The sequence below is a fragment of the Bubalus bubalis genome, chromosome 4, assembly GCF_019923935.1.
Source record: "Bubalus bubalis isolate 160015118507 breed Murrah chromosome 4, NDDB_SH_1, whole genome shotgun sequence".
Lineage (NCBI taxonomy): Eukaryota > Metazoa > Chordata > Mammalia > Artiodactyla > Bovidae > Bubalus > Bubalus bubalis.
The window spans coordinates 36,923,362-36,941,173 of record NC_059160.1 but is presented as its reverse complement, the minus strand read 5'-3'; the positions used below and the strand labels follow the sequence as shown (position 1 = coordinate 36,941,173).

General features: G+C 39.7%; 1 protein-coding gene and 1 long non-coding RNA gene across 2 annotated transcripts; one reads left to right on the top strand and one right to left on the bottom strand.

The window, feature by feature from the left end:
• Positions 1-3,213: 3,213 nt before the first annotated feature.
• On the bottom strand, positions 3,214-6,139 carry LOC112584318. Its single transcript, XR_003108534.2, has 3 exons — positions 5,836-6,139; positions 4,715-5,021; positions 3,214-3,926 (listed from the first exon to the last, which is right to left on the bottom strand). It is a non-coding gene; the product is annotated as an uncharacterized LOC112584318 (long non-coding RNA).
• A 9,919-nt stretch (positions 6,140-16,058) lies between these two features.
• Positions 16,059-16,541, top strand: LOC102393324 (60S ribosomal protein L23a-like). The gene has a single exon (XM_044940631.1). The coding sequence runs from the start codon at positions 16,059-16,061 to the stop codon at positions 16,539-16,541; it is 483 nt and encodes a 160-aa protein (XP_044796566.1).
• Positions 16,542-17,812: the final 1,271 nt, after the last annotated feature.

The following is a 17,812-nucleotide window of genomic DNA, read 5'->3' as shown; positions in this document are numbered from 1 at the left end:
GACTGAGCAGGCACAGACACACCTTTAGGGATCCAAGATGTCACTAAAGTAGATAATGAAACAGAGAAGGGTTTTTTTGGTTTTCTTCTTTTCTCATTTGGCCCCATCGTTGTCACTGGGACAGCCCTTAACTGTCTGGGTCATCTTCTCTGAGGTTTTTGAGGTTATCTCCAACCTGTAATCTTATATCCTAAAATTTGGGCAGGACACTTAAAGGAAGCATGCTGTTGAAAAACTTGCATTAGTTCTGGCAGTGTTGTAGAAACCTCATGGTCCATAGGCCAGTGGAACTGTACAAAGGGACCTTGTAAAGGAATGACATACCTGGAATCTGCAGTCAACACTGGAAAGTTCCAAAGGTGCTTGTTTAACTTGCTTCTGAAGGAGTTCATAGTCACTCAAGATGGATCCAAGTGGAAATAGTCTGCCAGTGTGTGCACCAAAAGAGACGGTTTCCAACACCAAGAATTTTGGCAGCTGCTTTAACAGTGATTTCAGCTACGTTGGTAGAAAACTTTGAGCCTCCTTGGACCCTAACACTGAAAATTTAAAAGACAACAGAGTGGATTATTGCCTAATTAACAACCTGTTACTTTTATGTGGGCCTTCAGAGTGTATTTAGAATGATATGGGCATATGGGCTTCCCATGTGGCGCTAATGGTAAAGAACCTGCCTGCAAAGGCAGGAGACCTGGGTTTGATCCCTGGGTCTAGAAGATTCCCTGAAGAGTGTATATAATATTCTCACATGGTTTATTGCTACATCCAATAACTAGGAGAGGATGGAGGACAAATATTATAATCCCTAATAGATAGTTGAGGCTTCCGGCATAGCTCAGTTGGTAAAGAATCTGCCTGCAGTGCAGAAGACTTGGGTTCGATTCCTGGGCTGGGAAAATCCCCTGGAGAAGGATATGGCAACTCACTCCAGTGTTCTTGTCTGGAAAATCCCATGGATAGAGGAGCCTGGCACGCTACATGGGGTCACAAGAGTTGGACATGACTTAGTGACTAAACCACCAATATATAGTTGAAGAAACTGAGATTCAAAGAGCTAAGTAAAATGTCCAAAGAAACAGAGTAAGTACCTGATCCAAACCCAGGTGTTTGATGACTTGAAGTCAGAAGATAAGAATTTCAGTGGGAAAGTCATTTTGGAGTTTGAAAGTTTTGAGTTATTTAACTGATCTGAGTTTCAGTTTCTTCAAATAGAAAATGGGTATAGTAATTTCTCTTTCAGAGTTTTTTTTTTAATGTGGACCATTTTTAAAGCCTTCACTGGATTTGTTACAATACCGTCTCTGTTTTATGTTTTGCGTTTTCATCCTCAAGGCATGTGGGATCTTAGTCCCTGACCAAGGATCGAACCGGTACCCCCTGCAGTGGAAGGCAAAGTCTTTACCACTCACCACCAGGAAAGTCCCAGATATTTTGAATATGAACTGGCATAGGACACTTGGCGAGTCGCCTGGCACAAAAAAAGCCTTTCACCCCACTGCACCTGTCCTGTTCCTTTCTGTCCCTTCTCTTCTTTTCCTGTGACCTTTCCTCTCCTTCCCACCCATGTTCTGCCCTGTATCCTTCCTTTCATCCTACAGCATGTCCTTTCCTTCCTTGCATCCTTCTTTCCTTTCACCCTCCTGTACCCCTCTTTTCCTTGCACCTTCCTTTTGCTTTGCTCTCTTATACTTCTTTATCTCACCTCTTTTTCATCTAAATGAACCGTAGATCTCCTTTTAAATGGAAGTACTGACTTGTAGTTCCCGAAATTACTAAATACACTCTTTTAAGTAACAGACCCTCATTTGACCTCAGTCCAGAGTTGGGGTCATGAGGCTAGTGTCTCTAGGAGGTCCTAGCTTTACTGAATGAAATGTCAAGTAACAATCCTCACAGATCCAGAGAGGATCTGAGCATCATACAGCCCTCATTTACTGTTGAAATGAATAGGCATGCTAAACCCAAAATTATAAAAAAAGATTTTTTAGGTCTTTTAAGACAAGGAAAATAGATTTTATTTCCAGGGTGAAGTGATTAGATTCTGTTCTGAAGGCTTCTGTTTCTTCCCTTCATATCCAAGACCTTAAAATGTGCCAGGGAGCCCACAAGACTTTACAAGATCCAGGGTTTGCTAACTTCTCCAGCCTCATTTCCCACCACTGGCCAACTCACCCTGTGTTCCAGCGATGCCAAATTTTGTGTGGTTTCCCACACATATCATTCTGTGTAATGCTTTTGTAACCATCAAAGAGGTCCTTCTTTGAGACTATAGTGCCTCCTTTTCTGACTAGCTAATTTCAACTTTAAAAATCCATCATAGACATGATCTCATCCAAAAAGTTTTGCCAACATCCTACCCTCAGCTGGGTTAAGCTACTAATTTAGCCTCCATAACTTTTTTCTTTTTTACTGAAGCACAGTTGATTTACAATGTTGTGTTAGTTTCAGATGTACAGTAATGTGAGTGTTTATATACTATATATACAAATACATACATGTTCTTTTTCATATTCCTGTCCATTATAGGTTATTGAAAGATATTGAAGATAATTCCCTGTGCTCTACAGTAGAACCTTGTTTATTATCTATTTTATATATATGTTGTGTATTTGCTAATCCCAAACTCCTAATTTATCCCTCCCTTTCCCCATCATTAACCGTAACTTTGTCTTCTATGTTTTTGTTGTGTAAATAAGTTCATTTGTATTATTTTTTTGATTCTACATACAAATGGTATCATATGATATTTGTCTTTCTTTGTCTGACATTTCACTTAGTATGATATTCTCTAGGTCCATCAATGTTGCTGCAAATTAGCCTCTACATATTTCATATGGTTCTGTTATTGTATTCGTTATACTGTATTACAGTTTCTTTATTACATTCCTACATACCCTACTGCACTATTAGATTGAGTTCTTTGGCAACCATTTATTCCTATTATCTCCTGCTCCCGGCTTCGGGATGTGGCAAATAGTAAGCACTCACTAAATTCTTAATGAATGAATGAGTAGATAAATGAGCAAAAAAAATATGCCATGATACATGCAAAGGCACCTTATAAACTGTGAGTAATACACGAACACAATAAAAGTCACAAGGCACAAAAATGAAAATCATATAAAATATACAATGTTCCTTTTTACCCCTTCATTCTTGTTGCCCAGTCTCCCAGTTTTCCTCCCTTACTGTTACTATAATATTCTGATGTATTCTATGCTTACAAGGCACACGTGTATTCAGGTTGCTGCCTTTTGAAAGAGAAAAGGAGGACTGTTCTCAGCTAGTGTGTGGTCCATGAGTGTAAAATAAAATGGTGTGAGAAATAAAAACTTAGTTCCCAAGAGTTCATTTATTTGGAGAGTTTGTCTTCCAATGCAAGGAATTATCATAAGCTTTGCTCTAAGAGCCTGTTTATTAGCAACATTGTGAAATGTGTCTCCTTCCTTTTGTGGTGGTCTTCTGTTCTTTACTCTTTCTCTAGGGCAAGGTTTTACTTCTTCATATCCTGTCCTTGCTCTTGACTAAACTCATAGGCTGAGCAACTCACACAGCTGTCCTGGTACTTTTCAAAATGAGGACACTTAGCCACTTGGAGAAGGAATCAAGCTTGTTTCCTTTACGTCATCCCTGTCCAGCACATGAAGGGTAGAGGTGATGGTGACTGTTCGCGTTTGCTGGAAACAGAAATCCCCAGACACCAGCACCATGATTTGGAAATCTCTTCCTTCATCTTCTAAAGGCAGTCCTTGCAAGGTCTTGATAGAAGGGTTATATTCTAGCCATCTTGGCAGTCTAACATTATGAACCAGTGTAACCTGTTAAGTTACATGTGAAATGAAGAACTTGCCTTTAGGAAGATGTTTTACGTTTGTTTGCTTGCTCTGTTCCTGTGACCGAGTACTGATAACAAGAGTTAAAGATCTCTGTTGAGATAGAAACGTCAGTTTAATCATAAACCAGTATTTTTAAACCCTGCAAATAGACATTCTTTCATCTCAGGCTCATAAAGTCCTTATGAAAAACAAACTTTGAGTAGAAATCATAGAACAAACACTAAACTTTATTAAACTACTTGGACAAGTATTATACTAAAAAAAAAAAGTTTACCAAAACCTAGCAGCTATTTAATGATTGACAATTAAGACTTGTGTCTAAAAATGTTATATTCTATTAAATTCAAATACTGAATTGTTTTTCTTCTTGAACTAAGTTCCTTATAGGAAAATTTATTTATGAGCCTTTTAAAATAACTTCATTTCTTGGTTAGTGCTCTGAGACACCTACATATAAATTATTACATGGGCAACTTGGAAAGTTTGAACCATTTTTTAAGTAAAAAAAATTTTTTCCCTTGTGTTATACAGTAGGTCCTTGTTGGTTATCCATTTTAAATATAGCAGTGTGCACGTCTATACATCCCAAATTCCCTAGCTTTCCCTTCCCCGCTATGTTCCTCCCTGGGAACCATAAGTTCATTCTCTGTGAGTCTATTTCTGTTTTGTACCATTTCTTTTTAGATTCTGCATATAAGGGATATCATACAATGTTTCTGCTTCTCTGTCTGACTTACTTCACTCAGTATGACAATCTCTAGGTCCCTCCACATTGCTGTAAATGGCATGGTTTCATTCTTTTTAATGATCCCTGTTTATTTTTAATAACTGCAAGAACACAGTGCTGAACAGATGGTTAAAGATACTTAAATGCTTACCTGAAACTGGTTTATTTTCCCTCAGAAAGCATATGGAGGAATTGGATAATAGGATAATTTGCCAGTGATAGCACCTGTGTCTGGCTTGCTATGAAGAGTCTGGATTTCTTTGCATAAACAGTGAGTTTCCACAGCCAGCACATTCACAGAGACAGATGTTAGCACCAGCCCCAGACGTGGTATTGTTGAAACTCTTCTGCTCCAATTCAGGGACAAAGGTGTGAGGTGAGGTAGGCGCCTCTGTTTCTTACTGGTATCCATGGCTCACTTGGGTAACTGGATATCACATTACTGAACCTCAAACTGCCTAAAGGTAAAAGTAACAACATTTAAACTCAGCCCATTAGCATTTCTAACTTTTCTTCAGAGCAATAGTTAAGGGTTAGAAGCCTTTTGCTTTCACATATCATTTGCATCAACTAACAGAGAATGGACGATTCCCACTATTTCAAAACATCGCTGCTCTATGGTGACAGTACAGTGAGCGAGAGAGGAAGACCACTTATGCAGTTTGACAGTCAGGCTTGTGTGGCTTCCTTCAGTGATTTCCATCCAGCTCCACCTAGAGTTAATATGGGGCTCACAAAAGGATGTTTATGTAATAATACAGTAAAAACAAATACAAAACAGCAATAAAAAGCCTTTTGCAAAGAAACAGACTTGTCCCATTTTCATCTGTGCCCCCATAATAGAGGTCAGAGGCTTTTAGGCACCCCTGTCCCTCATTTTCATCATAACGACCTCCCTTTGGGAAAATTTCCTCCACCGATTTCGTGACCAAATGTAGTGACCCATAACAGTCACCCACCTGTCTGGCCAGGCAGGTGAGCAAATAATTATGGGTTGGTCAGTCAAAATCCTCAGTGCCTCTTGCTGTTGGGAAAGACCAGGTTTAGGGAGGAGACCCAGGCTCGACTTTTACTGTGTTCTGGGGTTTTACATGGACGTGCTGGGACATAAAATCTCTCCCTTTCCGCTCAGGTTGGTTGAATGTTAACCTGCGGTTTCTTATCACTGCTCCTTCCTCTCCCCACTCCACTTCTCTCAACGCCTCTGGTTTCTGGAACTTATAGAATGGCTCAGTCATGCACAAGCACTCTGAAAAAAGTCGAATAACCTACGCTTTGTTCTTTTTCAACTCCCAATGGACTGGTGGTGTCTCCAGCATTTCTTCAGGTTGAGCGCAATGTTAAGCTTAACCGGTAGAGAGCGCTGAAGAGACGCTGCAGGAAGAAGGAGGCGTCTGGTCTCCGGGCGCTGTTAACGCTTTTGCCGGTTCCTGCTGAAGGACTCAGCAAGATTGTGCATGAAAGAGGACATCCAGTGCGCTCTGTACTCGCCACACAGTGTCCCCTGGTGACCTGGCAGCCCGGCCCAGGCCCAGCTAGCCACTAACCGTGACTCTCCCGCCTGGACGCTGGCACGTTCCAGACGTTCGTCAGCAGTGGCACCCAGACCCTCTCTATGCATCATCGGAGCATCTGTACCCCGGAAGATTGTTTCCGGTTGCCTGGTGACTATGGACCAGCTCTGCCTCAGACAACCCAGTAAACATCCCTGTCGTCTCGGGGGTGGCAAGCATCCTTTTCTCTAAAGAGATCTAAACCCTGCTCTTGGAGAGTGGACCCTCTCCAGGTTTTCTCTCTCTTACGCACTGTCCAGCAGCCCTAGGTATACTTTAGAATCTTTCTTACATCTTTTTAAAGCTATTCTCCTAAGTTAATAATTCTTTACATAAAACCTTCCCTTTTCAAATTCCTTTGTGTCCTGTTTCCTGATTGTCCAGACTGAGTCACCCCTTATTCTTAATATTACTTTTAATTTCTTTAATTGGCTTGGTTCTTTTCTTATCTTCAGGTTGGTAATGTTTTATTATTACTATTCCACCACTGAAGTCTATGTAAAATGGGAGAAGTAATGCCTTTCTTACATGTTATTATGTATATGGAACAGTTTGTAAATTATAGAGTGATATCTTATGTTTGTTGTTTTTATTATCTAACAGCCCTTCTATCTTATTTTATTTACCCTCACCCCTTCTCTGCTTCCAGGATATTGGTTCTTGACTTTTGCCTTCTCTCTATACCTTAGCTTTTCATACTTATGGGTTCACCTTGATCTCTTGCTGGAACTCTAGGCTTAATGTCTCCATGACTGTCTGCAGTTATTCTACACTGTCTAGATTATGGAAAATAATGTCCTTAATTTTTAATTTGACAATCAAGACTTCATTTATTCAACATTCATGAGGGCCTGTGATGTGCAAGACACTGTTGTGGGTGCTGGGCATCTAGAAGTGAACAAGTTAAGCAAAGCCCCTATGTTTATGGAGTTTATAATCCACAATTTAACCCTAATCTATCCTTCCAGACTCATCTCCCTGCTTTAATGTGTGCTCCAAGGAAAGTAAACATCTCCTGGTAATTTTCCTGCCTGTCTCCTCATTATTACCAAAAAAAAAAAAAAACAAACCTGAAATGATCTCCATCCTCTCTGTCTATCTGCACCCTATGTTTTAAGACCCAATTAAAAACCATCATGAATCTTCGGTAGACAACTCCCAAAGCACTTAGAGCAGTGATTCACAACTTTTCCCAAAGCTTGTCTGAGAGTTAAAATATGCCCTTTTTGTAACAGTGGCCAATATTACCCTCAATTGGAAACGGGAGGGTTTTTGCCAGAATTTCAGCATGTAGGGGTGTGTGTGTGTGTGTGTGTGTGTACGTATATTTGCAGGGGCCAGGGGTGGGAAGTATATATAATTTGAAAGTCTTCCTGGTCATCATTTCAATATATCTCCATAGAAGGACCTGGCTCCTTCCTTGTTGAGAATCACTGGTTCTGTACATTATGTTTCTCAGTGAAATATGTGTAGCTTTTAAAACAGTTTCTATTATTCAAATTCTCATGTTTCATCTTCTTAATTAAATGGAAACACATTAGGAAAAATTTCAGTGGGTCTGCTACTTCTTGAGATTCTTCAATGCCCATAATTCCTACTTGTGTGTATTACACACAGAATGTCGAGGCTACTTCTTGAGATTCTTCAATGCCCACAATTCCTACTTGTGTGTATTACACACAGAATGTTGAGAAATATTGAAATTATTATTGGTTTTACTTGTAAATTGTAAAACCAAAGCAAAACAAAATAAAATACTATTTGCCTTAACAAATATTGACCAAGCTTACCCCCTCCCACCTTTTTTTTTTTTTTTTTTTGCCAAGGGATTCTAAGTCCATTCCCTGGCTTGTGCCTCACACTTAATTTTAGATTAAAAAATCAAGGTAACATCTAACTCCCTGAAGAGAACTTGGGGAAAAACTTTATGACCTTGGATTACACAAAAAATTCTTAGGCAATAAGAACCACATAATTACCAAAATTGTTAATTTCTTTTAAAGGTCACAATATCAAATGCTGGCAATAATGTGGGGAAACGTTAATAGTTTCAAAATGGCACAACTACTCTGAAAAACACACCCACCATTTCTTACAGAGCTAATCACATAAATACAGAACTTATCGAATATACAGTTTATTATTATTTCTGGTGAAAATATAACATTTCAGAGACCCAAATTTGAAATTAAAGATTAGCATTTTGCTTTTTAATGAGGCAATTCCTCCTTAATGTATTTTTTCCTGCACTTAGCTGTCTCTTCTTTAGATAAACAGTCCCACCTCACTTAACTGCCACAGAGAAACCACTTCCCATCCTTTGGGCTTTTCAGTTGCTTATCTTCGACCCTGTTTAAGTTCTCCAACAGTCTTTCACATGAGCAGAATGAAAGGAAACATCAAGGAAGAGTTTCATCTTGTCTAAATATAAAAGACCACTTGACTTAAATGATGGCTGGGAGAAAATGTGGCCAAGAACCAGCAGCATTTGATGCTGCCTTTGGGAAATGAGCTGACAGTGTGAGCACGACCGCCAGCCCTGCAGGTTTCCGTGCCTGCTGGGATCTGCCTTCAAACTCCCCGTGGAGAGGATGGGGCTGTCAGGAGGGCGTGCTCCTGTGTCTCAGAAAGGGAATGTGGACCCGGACAAACTGCCATCTGTTTCACTGAGCTTAATGACCCAAAAAAGTTAGAATCCATCATTCTGAGGAGTCCTGAAAATAGAAAGCTCCCTCCAGTCAACAGTTTGTGGCCTTCTTATTAAGCATTTAAGGCTTTATCAACAGAATGATAAACGGAAAATGGGGGAGGAGTGGAAAGCTCTGAATTGGAGGGAGTTAAGAAACATGGCTTCTTGTTTCTTTCCCAATTAACTAGCTAGTACTCTTCCTTTCTTGGCGTCTCAGATTTTGCAGTTGTTGAGTTAGAGACGATTGGACCAAAATTTCCCTGTGGTCTCTTTCCATTCTTACATTTTATGATTTCGTAGTGATAGGCGACAAGAACCCTTCTCCCTGTGGCAATTGTAAGAGAGTTAGCAGAAGTAACTGCCCTTGCTTACTTGGCTGTCTTACTTGGAAGCATTTCAGTGACTCCTGAGGGTTGAAGAGACTGAGCACTTCAAATTCCATTTCATCATGTACACTGTTAAAGAAAACCGAAAACAGATTTATGAATAGCTTGAGAATATGTGTTTGAATGTTTTAGAGAGTCACTGTTCATTTAAATAGGTAGGAACTTAATGAGCTCTTTCTATTCTCTGTGACATGTGATAACAGTTAGAAAATAAATAATGGAGTAACTCTGCCAGAGTGTTAGATTCTGAGTTCCTTTGGTTGATGAACAGGATAATCCAAGAAGTAAACAATAGAGAATGATCTCATTCTTAAAATCTTGATTTTTAGGTACTTTTCCAAAAGAAAAGTATATTTCATGTGTGAATCTAAAAACCATAACAATTAAAAAATCTTTGGCTAGAAAATTCATAAAGTTTTGAACTTAAAAAGATTTGAGGTGGCTTTTTTTTTTCTCTCTCAGAACTTCAGCAACACATAGATAGACACACTGTTTGCAAGTGGTTGCCTAGTAACTGCTTATTTACAGTGACTATGGGGGCCACTTCCCTGTAGCCTGACTCTAAAACTAGAAAGTTCAGGCAAAACACAAACACTAAATGATTTATTTCGTTGATCATCAGTTTGATTTGCAGACATTCTGTAATTCTTATGTTTTAAAAGTACCAGCTTTAAACGGTGGATTAAAAAAAATACAGTGTGATATTTGCTTTGTTTTAGTGGGAAAATAATGCATTTTCATTTACTGTGGTTATTGAAATATTAGGATTGTAGTAATAAATCTTATTATGTCCTTTCTCTTTGTGCTGCCTTTTCTGCCTCCCTTCTTTAATATTGCTGTCTTTCAAATTCATTAAGTTTTCCCTTATTTGAGTCTTTCACATGTACTAAATAGTATATTGAAAAGCAGAGATATTACTTTGCCAACAAAGGTCCGTCTAGTCAAGGCTATGGTTTTTCCAGTGGTCATGTATGGATGTGAGAGTTGGACTGTGAAGAAAGCTGAGCACTGAAGAATTGATGCTTTTGAAGTGTGGTGTTGGAGAAGACTCTTGAGGGTCCCTTGGACTGCAAGGAGATCCCACCAGTCCATCTTAAAGGAGACCAGCCCTGGGTGTTCTTTGGAAGGACTGATGCTAAAGTTGAAACTGCAATACTTTGGCTACCTCATGTGAAGAGTTGACTCATTTGAAAAGACCCTGATGCTGGGAGGGATTGGGGGCAGGAGAAAGGGATGACAGAGGATGAGATGGCTGGATGGCATCACCGACTCAATGGACATGAGTTTGAGGGAACTCTAGGAGTTGATGATGGACAGGGAGGCCTGGTGTGCTGCAATTCATGGGGTCGCAAAGAGTCGGACACGACTGAGCGACTGAACTGAACTGAACTGAACTTAGAAATAATAAGCTCTGTGTCTTTTATTTTGGTGGTTCTTCTGATTATTTTAATGTGAACACTTGTCAGAGTTTATAGTTGTTCAGTAATTTTACCTTCCAAAAATCGCAAAGACTGTAGAGTTTTGTTATTGTTGTTTTTAGCCACGCAGCACGCAGAATCTTAAGTTCCCTGAGGAGGGATTGAACCCACCCCGCCAGGTGGAAGCATGGAGTCTTAACCACTGGACTGTCAGGGAAGTGTCAACCTTAGAATGTTTTAATTCTGACCACCCTCCACCCTCTCGCTATTTGTAAGGTACTAAAATGGTGTTTTAGACTAATTATTCCCACTGATTTTTATAACATTACAAGCAATGTAATCAGTTATTATAATCAGTGTTGTTTATTTTATCCTTATATTACCAATGTCTTTGTTACCATTTCTTTTGAAGTAGAGTCCTTCCTTTAATCCTTTGGTGAACTCTTTGGTGGTAAATTCTCAGTTTTTATTTGTCTGAAAATTATTTTCTTAAAGGTATTAGTAATAGGTTGTCAATTGTTTTATCTCAGTCTGTTGAAGATACTCTACTGTCTCTGGCCTCTCTCATTGCTGTTGAGAAGTCAGTTGTCAGCCTAATTGCTATTTCATTATGGTGCATCTTCTGTCTGTGCGCTATTGAAGGCACTTTGTCTTTTGGTGTGTTGTGGCTATGATTAGGTATAGATTACCTTTTTTTCATCGTGCTTTTTGTTTTGTTTTCATTTGGTTTTTCTGGATTTGTGCCTTTAAAGCATTCTGGGAAATTCCCAGCCATTATCCTTACAAATAGTTTTTCTTAGGTATTCTAGTACCTCATTCTGGAATGATAGTTAGACCTCACTCTATACTTTTAACTTCTATTTCATATTTTTCATCTCTGTCTGGGATATTTCCGGAATTTTTTGTATGTTTCTTCCCATTCTCAAATTCTCTCCTCAGGTATAGCTAACCGATTATTCCTGTCCATTGATATTTTACCATTCAATGGTTGATCCCTAAAAATTCTGTTTGGTTCTCTTTATTTTATTTATTATTTATTTTCACTTCTGCATTTTATTTTATTTAAAATTTTTAAATTTTATATTGGAGTATAGTTGATTAGCGAGGTTGTGTTAATTTCAGGGGTACAGCAAAGTGATTCAGTTATAATGTACATGAATCTCTTCTTTCTCAATTATTTTCCCAGTTAGGTTATTACAGAGTATTGAACAGGGTTTCCTGTGCTACACAGTAGGTCCTTGTTGGTAATCTATTTTAAATACAGTAGGCTGCAGTCCATGGGGTCGCTAAGGGTTGGACACGACTGAGCGACTTCACTTTCACTTTTCACTTTCATGCATTGGAGAAGGAAATGGCAACCCACTCCAATGTTCTTGCCTGGAGAATCCCAGGGATGGGGGAGCCTGGTAGGCTGCCGTCTATGGGGTCGCACAGAGTTGGACACGACTGAAGTGACTTAGCAGCAGCAGCAGCAGCAGCAGCAGTGTGTACATGTCAATTGTTTGGTTCTCTTTAAAATCTGTTTGTTCATCTGTGGAGTTTGTTGTTCTTTACTCACATTTTGAGCTTTCACATTTATTTATTTAAACATATTAAATATAACTATTTTATATCTGTGTCTAATAATTCCAACATCAGAAGTCTTTGGGGATCTTTTCCCCCTGTTGTTTCTGTTATCTCCTATTCATGATGCCTTGCTTCCTTGTGCAAGGAATTGTGCAAATTCATTTGTGAATTACTCCTTTTCCCTGGGTCTTTTTTTTTATTTAATTGAAGTATAGTTGCTTTACAATGTTATGTCGATCTCTGCTGTACAACCAAGTGACTCAGTTATACACATATCAGTTCAGTTCAGTTCAGTCGCTCAGTCATGTCCGCATATATACATTCTTTTTTTGTACTCTTTTCCACTATGGCTTATCACATGATATTGAATATAGTTTCCTGTGCTATACACCTTGCTGTTTATCCATTCTAAATGTAAAGTTTCTTGGATCTTTATCTATGGGAATTTTTGTGTCCTAGATTTTACTCTCTTCTGCCAACCATTTAGAAGACAATATCACCATTTTAAATAAAATTGTTATCTTAAGAAAGTTTATTTATTTATTTGTTTGATACAGTGGCAAACTGTAAATCACAATTCAGGCTGTAAATCTTTGTGAGAGTCAGTCTGTTATTTTCTTTCAGAGAGGGTTTTTACTTAGTTAGGAGACCTGAATGTTTCTTTATTTCCTGTTATTTTATCCATCATTTTATTTATTTCTAGTAAGAGAGTCATTTAGGGCATCTAGTCTGCCATCCTGCTGGAAATGGAATAATCTTATGAAATTCCAAGTTGAATGCAACTTATTTTTGTTACTAGAATTTCTTTCTTGACACAAAGCACCAGTGACTAAAAAGTCACACAATTTGGATCAAGTTTAGCAGAAGGAGTAAATGAGAATTGTTACAACATAAATGGGAGTGTAATTCTATTTTTTGTAACATCCATGGACATAGAACCTGACACTTGACAAATTTCACAATTTACTGTACTCAAGATCTGTGACATTGACTTTAAAAAGTGAAATGTGAGGGTTTAAAAAAATATTTATGTATTTGACTGTATCAGTTTTTCATTGGGTCATGCAGGGTCTTTTGTTGAGATGCTTGGACTCTCTAGTTACGCCACGTGGGCTTAAGTAGTTGTGGCATGCTGGCTTTGTTTCTCTGCTGCACGTGGGATCTTAGTTTCTGAACTGGTGATTGGACCCATGTCCCCTGCATTGCAAAGCAGATTCTTAACCACTGGACCACCAGGGATGTTCCTGATGTGTGAGTTTTGAAAGAAACTTGGATACCTCCTGGTAACTTAATGTTAATAAACAAATTATACTGATTTAAGTGCAAGATCCACTCTGGGAGTGGTTTATACTTGATACTGGATCTGAAGGTGTAAATTCCCACGATGGATACAGCCAGGTGTGTTGAGCTGACACCCAGGAAAACATTCCTCCTTGCCTTCCTTTTTTTCTTTTGATGCTCATTTGCCCATGGTCAGAAACAGGTGTTACTTTCTGAGAACAATTCTGAAAAATAGTTCACCTCAGAAATTTATGTGAACAAGCTATTCAATGCCAATAGCAAGTTGGTAAATACCATGTTCCCAGAAATAATGCAAATGGCTGTATACCTGTTTCAACCTCTATGGGGCTTGATGAAACCTGCTGTCGTCTCAAAAGTTCCTCAACAAAATAACAAAATGAAGGAGACTGCATATTCAGCTACTGCTTGCTGTAGCCTGCATAAACCCAAGATTTCCTCAAGCTTAAAAATGCTATCATTTCTTTGAGTCACTGCAGACTATTAATAGAAGCTTCCGCTATCTCTGGGAATCATTTAGCTGAATGCAGCTCTCGCTGTAGGGAGAGTGAGTGGTCAGTGATGAAACCACCCTTGCTCCCCAAGTCCTGTTCAAATAAGCCATCTAGAATGTCAAAAGAAGAGAGATAAGCAGTTCAAAATCACAGAGGAAATGATCTCACGAATAATGGTTTATTCAATAATTAAAAAAATATTTACTGTGTATCTCCTGTGGTCTCTGGCATTGTTCTAAGTGCTAGAGATACAATAGTGAGCAAAACAACCCCATTCTTACAGCTCACAGTCCTGGAGTAGAGGACAGATGAAAAAAAAAAAAAACAGATGAGTCCATTACTAGAGGGTTTATTTTTGCCTACACTCCACAGGATCCTAGTTCCCCAAGCGGGGATCAAATCCATACCCTCTGCATTGGAAGCACAGAGTCTCAACCACTGGACCACAAGGAAAGTGCCCATTACTGGAGCTTAATGAAGGCTTTAATAGGGGAGGTAGAAGCTGCTACCCAACCATCTTGGTGTGCACTCTGCTGGTCCCACACGGAGTTTTTCAGCCAAAACTGTACTGCATCACAACACAGCATAGAAAACAGTCTGCCAGGAACTATCTCCCCAAAATGAAGCAATGCAGAGGGTGGGGTGGGAAAAAGAGCAAGAAACGATGAAAATATTGTAATTATTTGACCTTTCAGGAGAAGTTTCAAACATATTAAGAAAGCTTGTTTGATAAGCAAAACATTGGTACATTGTTCTGGCACATGGCATTTGTAGACAAAACTGAGAAAAAGGAAGTAAAAAAATTTTTTAGTTTGAAATTGAAAAGTCAAATTTTAGTATTTTTCTATGTTCACAAAAAAATAGCTTTATTTAAAAAATTAAATCCTTATGTAAAGAATTTTTTAGGGCCATGAAAATACCATCATAATGATGGACACATGTCATTTACATTTGTCCAAACCATATGGACTTCCGAGGTGGCACTAGTGGTAAAGAACCCATCTGCCAGTGCAGGGAGGTATAAGAGACCTGGGTTCGATCCCTGGGTCGGGAAGATCCCCTGGAGGAGGGCATGGCAACCCACTCCAATATTCTTGCCTGGAGAATTCCCATGGGCAGAGATTGGTGGGCTACAGTCCATAGGGTCATGAAGAATTGAACACGACTGAAGTGACTCAGAGAGGGTAGCTGTTCCCTTCTCCAGGGGATCTTCCCAACACAGGGATTGAACCCAGGTCTCCTGCATTGCAGGCAGATTCTTTACCAGCTGAGCCACAAGGGAAGCCCAGGAATAATGGTTAGATAAAACTTAACACTCCCATTGGAACATTAAGAACATTTCCTCTCGTTTTTCAGTTGTCAAACCCAAGAGCTGGCTTAATCACCAGCACCCTCTTCCAAATGCTCCTTATCATTTGCTTGTTGCTTCTTGTCAGCACCTGGCTACTCTTTGTTCTCTCTGCTTGGGCTCTAGGCACAAAAGTGAAGTTGTTAGTTTTTTGCCAACTGTCTCCATGATGACTGGTAGGAAATAATTGATCCTTCCTTCATTGTTTGTAGTGAAAGCCTGTCTCCAGTTCTATAAGCTTTCCTCTGCATCTTGCCTAGAGAAGACAAGACAGATATACTTTCCCTGGGCCCTGGCCATCTGACCCACTCCCCAAGCATTGTTTTCTCTAGATCAGGAGATTGGGGCAATCACCATTCACCCTGAGGGGTAGCAGATGAAGGGGCTGTGTGTGGGAGTGAAAAAGCCTAATTTTAAAGACAGAATATTGTGGGCACCATGCCTACCAGGATAGCCTAGTCTAATGAGAAATCTTTATTTTTTTCATATTTTCAACAATTCTGATCAGAATGCCTTTCTCATCACTAGTCCTATCTGAGATTTTAACACTATTCTCTATTTATGAGGGGAAAAAAATCTATATTTAGTTTTAAAACATTACATCATCAAGAGGGCAAAGTTTAAAGTACTTGACCTGTTTCTGAACATTGTTACAGAGCTGCCTTAACAAATGAGACATACAAGAATATTTTCAAGAGTTCTAGGAAAATGTTACTTCTTAAGATATAAACTATACCTTTTCATGAAGATGGCACTTAAGGCGAAGAAGGAAGCCCCTGCCCCTCCTAAAGCTGAAGCCAAAGCCAAAGCAAAGGCTTTGAAGGCCAAGAAAGGAGTGTTGAAAGGTGTCCACAGCCACAAGAAAAAGAAGATCCAGACATCACCCACCTTCTGGCTGCCCAAAACACTGCGGCTCAGGAGGCAGCCCAAATATCCCCAGAAGAGTGCCCCTAGAAGAAACAAACTTGACCACTATGCCATCATCAAATTCCCCCTCACCACCGAGTCAGCCATGAAGAAAATAGAAGACAACAACACACTGGTATTCATTGTGGATGTCAAGGCCAACAAGCACCAAATTAAACAGGCTGTGAAGAAGCTCTATGACATTGACATGGCTAAGGTCAATACTCTGATCAGGCCTGATGGAGAGAAGAAGGCATATGTTCAACTGGCTCCTGACTATGATGCTTTGGACGCTGCCAACAAAATTGGGATCATCTAAACTGAGTCCAGCTGGTTAATTCCAAATATAAAAGTTTTCACTATGTGAAAAAAAAAAGATATAGACTATACATGGGGTGATGTGGGGAGTCATGGATGCTGGTCATAGTCTTGATAGTCACATTTTATTCATTGGTATGAAATTCCAGGTAAGTGTGGGCTGCACAGCCTCTGTTCAGTGGTGCCAAATAGAAATGTGGAGTTTTGGGTGACGTAGAAAGAAGAGTCGGAGAAGGCAATGGCACCCCACTCCAGTACTCTTGCCTAGAAAATCCCATGGATGGAGGAAACTGGTAGGCTGCAATCCATGGGGTTGCTAAGAGTTGGACACGACTGAGCGACTTCACTTTCACTCTTCACTTTCATGCATTGGAGAAGGAAATGGCAACCCACTCCAATGTTCTTGCCTGGAGAATCCCAGGGATGGGGGAGCCTGGTAGGCTGCCATCTATGGGGTCGCACAGAGTCGGACACGACTGAAGCGACTTAGCAGCAGCAGCAGCAGCAGCAGAAAGAAGAGTAGCTTCTATTGCTTTGCTAGACAAAGGGGCCCACAGTGGGTGAATTCCCTGAAGACAGTGCCCTGGAAGGAGTAGTGAGAAGTTTTATAGTGTTCAAGGAGCAGAGCATGATCAGCTCTTGGACTGATTGACATCAAGGTGAAGTTTCAAGCATCATCCATCTTCTGGTTTCAACCAGTGTAAGGTCTGTATTCTTGTGGTCAGCAGTTTCCATCTGAGTGGAGGGTAGAGAGGGCAGTCTGCCTCCCTTAGGAATGTGTGTCAGGCCTTTATCTATGTCATTCAGGGAACTGGGAATATGATGATTCTGTTATGTGGCAGAATTATCGTCTAAATTGTTACCAGTTCCCTAGCCCAACAGCTCTTCTTTGTTTCTACATCTTGACATTTCCCAATCATTAACTCTTGAGTCAGCATTTTACTTCAAAAGTCAAGGACAGAGGGGCTTGTACCCAGTTCCACAGGGATCAGACCTGACCTTTTTCTTTACCTCATACTCTACACCCAAATCCTGTTGATTCTGCTTTCAGAATATAGTGTGTTCCTAAATCAATCATGTCTCAACATTACATCTTAGTCCAAAACATCATTATCTATTTTCCAGGCCATTGAAATAGATTTTACTTCCATTACCTTTGACCACTTTCCCATCCACCCAGCTGTTGGGTTGGGCCACCGAGTCTCCAAAGGTTCAAATGACAAATTTTTTTCAAGGAAATTGGCTTGGTGGCTCCTCCCTCCCCTGGGTTGT

Bases quoted from the DNA above. Each gene is read 5' to 3' on its own strand.
- LOC102393324 (XM_044940631.1), top strand. From the start codon at position 16,059: ATGAAGATGGCACTTAAGGCGAAGAAGGAAGCCCCTGCCCCTCCTAAA.